We start from the raw sequence: 3,245 nt of genomic DNA, 5'->3' as shown, positions 1-3,245 counted from the left end.
TGGCACTTGGCAGGATCCTATATTTACTTACAGAATGAATACAAAAGTGAACTAACAGTAGCTCACATGAGCGGTCAGCATTTGCTCTATGCCATGAAGTGTACTTAACACTTGAAATGCATATTTGAATTTCACAGAAGAGTTACATAAGAATGTAGGCCTATCTTGCTCCCTCACCTCCTTCAAGTTTTTAATCTGCTGCCACTCCCTCAGTCAAGGTTTACCTGGAGCTCCTTATTTAAACTTGCAAACTTCTGCTTTCTAGGCTTGTTCCATATAACATACAATGTATGTTACTTATTTTTTGTGCCTAGGACAGCATATACTCTATGAGGCATACATTTTTTTTTTGGTGTATCTACTCACTGGTCTCTCAACCCACAAGTAGCCTAGAATGGGGCTAGTACATCATGAGTGCCCAATAGACGTTAGCTGATCAATTACAAAGGTCTGATAACATGTGGAGGTCCCCAGGAAAGAAATGGTTATGATCCACGTACTTCACAACTAATGCTCTTACTCTCTTGGAGAATTAGTCAAAGGTGTAAATGCTGTTATTAGAAAGTAAGTTCTAGGCCATTTTTTTAGGTCATTTTCTGATCATGACTTGAATTGAGACTATATTAATTGGAATACATTTCACCTAATGACTGCTATCTCAAACAGGTGCTTGCTGAAGACAATTCAGGCTGATCACTCCTACCTGGAAGTGGTTGAACTTTCTGGTGTAAACCTTCAAAGAGGGAACTAACAGGACACCATGGACCAGCAACTGAAGAAAAGGGGAATGACAGCTAGCCAGAAAGGCCTGGGTAGAAGAGCTGCCAGTACAGACAAGTCACTGCCAGCCCAGCAGGAACCTCCTGACACGACGTGGATCTTATGTGATGAGGATATGTGCTATGAGACTAGCTTCCAGGTTGTTGAAGATGATTCCTTCTCTGACTGTTACATAGAATACATAATAAGAGGTGAGTTTTCTGAACCTATCGTGGAAGAGGACCCACTCCTTCAGTCCTTTGAACGTCTGAAAGAAGGATCAGAGCAAGACCTTTCTCAACAGGTTCTTGCAGCAAGCTCACTTCTTGAATGTTCCTTGGAATACATGAAAAGGGATGCAAAACAAAAGCTTCCTCAACAGATTGTTGGAGAGAATCCACTTCTTGAGTTTTCTGAGTACAAGACGAGCAAGAAGCTTCCTCCCAGAGGAATGCCCAACATGGACTTTTCAGAACCTAAACAGCTCACAGGATGTACTAGAAGGAAGCCAAGTACAAATAAAGAATATGGTGCTCCAGAAAAACACGTTTGTCCTCACGATGGATGCATAAGAGAGTTCAACAATAAAACATCCCTGAGAAAGCATCTTCGAGTTCATAATCCCCGAGATCATGTGTGTGCAGAATGTGGGAAAGCCTTCAAGGAGAGTACAAAGCTAAAAAGACATTTTCTGGTTCATACTGGAGAGAAGCCATTTCCCTGCACTTTTGAAGGGTGCGGAAAACGCTTTTCCCTGTCCTTCAACTTGCGTACACATGTGCGCATCCACACTGGGGAGAAACCGTTTGTGTGTCCTTTTGTAGGCTGTCGCAGGAAATTTATTCAGTCAAATAACATGAAAACCCACTTCTTGACTCATGCAAAGGCCAATATGAGTCTGTGAGAAAAGATTAAAAAATAATCATCAAACAGGATAGGCATATATTAACTAAAGAGTTACTGGGAACAAATATTCCTCATTGATTACTGGTTCAGGAAACAATTTTAAAATCAATATTGTGACCCTCAAGCCATTTTTTTTTAATGTTACTAAGATGCTCCTCTAGTCTGAGGTATTATTTTAGAACTTTGTGTAGAATTACAACGTGCTTCTAACAGTAAGGTCAGTGGTGAACTTACTTCAAAAACATTATCCTTAATATCTTAACAAATTGGATTTTTGGATATGAGACTTAAATAAGAAATTGACTTTTACTTTTTCACTTTGTAGTTTCAATCATTTAGCTTTTTCCTTTTAGGAATATACTTAATACAAGTGATAATTCTAGAGAATGAAAAGTTTGCAGTAGATTCTCAATAAATTAATGCACAGTTAAAACGTTTCAAGTTAAGCATATTGTTTAATCATTTTATCTTTTATGATTGTATCAAACCATGTTAATCACAGTAGATGTAGTTAGCTGATGATGTCAATCCATTTGAATCCATTTTAGATATTTTAAAATAAAAGGAAATAAAACCCCAGAAATGTATTAAATCTGTATTAAAAAAATCAAAGAAGTGTGCATTAAAAAGAGATATCATTTAGTTTTCTTCCAAATTAGCAAAACATGGTAAAAATTGATTGCTTAGTATCAGTGGGGTGTAGGGAAAGTTACTCTCCTACATGGTCAGTTAAGGGGTAAAAAGCCATTTGAGGAGGGGTGTGCTAGCCAGTTTTCTGGAACTGCCATAACAGTCAACCAGCTGGATGATTTAAACAATAGATATTTGTTGTCTCATAGTTCTGGTGCTAGAAGTTCAAAAAAAGGTATTGGTAGTATTGGTTCCTTCCTAGGGTTGTGAAGACAGACTCTGTTCCAGATGAGTCTTATTGGCTTGACGATGACTATCTTCCGGGTTACATGACATTTTCCTGTATCTTCACATCATCTTCCCTCTGCATGCCTGTGTTCAGATTTCCTCTTAAAAGCACATCAGACAGACTAGATTAGAACCCACCCTGATGATGCCCTCATTGTAACTTGGTCTATAAAGATGACCATCTCCAAATGAGGTTACATTCCGAGGTACTGGGGGTTAGGATTTCAACATGGATTTTTGAGGGTACACAGTTCAAACCATAGTGTTTTTTTAGGCCAAATGATTTCTAGAATTCCGTTTTACGGAATATGTGTACTAATGTAGATAACTTGTTTAAAGATGTTGACTAAAATATGTTTTAATAGTAGTCTGATTCATAATACAAATGTCCATAAAAGGGAACAAGTTGCATAAATCTTTATACAGTAGGAAATGTGCCAATATCCTTAAAGGAAGCTAGGCTGTAAAGGAAAAGAAAGAGGCCCACAGCCACAGGGAAGCCATAGGAGGAAGTGTGTACCATACACAACTTTTCAGGGGGAAAAACGTCAACACAATATAAACATATCAAATTTAAAATTAATCTTGCTTTTAGAAATGAAGTCAGCCTGAAAGAAAAACATCAATACAGCATACTAACGCATATATATGGAATTTAGAAA

At 37.8% G+C, this 3,245-nt stretch overlaps 1 protein-coding gene across 1 annotated transcript; it reads left to right on the top strand.

The window, feature by feature from the left end:
• The first annotated feature begins 760 nt into the window (after window positions 1–760).
• ZFP42 (ZFP42 zinc finger protein) lies at window positions 761–1,663 on the top strand. The gene has a single exon (XM_055416261.2). The coding sequence runs from the start codon at window positions 761–763 to the stop codon at window positions 1,661–1,663; it is 903 nt and encodes a 300-aa protein (XP_055272236.2).
• The last annotated feature ends 1,582 nt before the right edge of the window (window positions 1,664–3,245 follow it).

Source organism: Moschus berezovskii, chromosome 26, assembly GCF_049115385.1.
Source record: "Moschus berezovskii isolate FMDL1 chromosome 26, NW_MosBer_1.0, whole genome shotgun sequence".
Classification (NCBI taxonomy): domain Eukaryota; kingdom Metazoa; phylum Chordata; class Mammalia; order Artiodactyla; family Moschidae; genus Moschus; species Moschus berezovskii.
Note: the sequence above shows the minus strand (reverse complement) of the source record. Positions and strands in the feature narration are given on the sequence as shown.

Coding starts and splice junctions, on each gene's coding strand:
- ZFP42 (XM_055416261.2), top strand. CDS start 761: ATGGACCAGCAACTGAAGAAAAGGGGAATGACAGCTAGCCAGAAAGGC.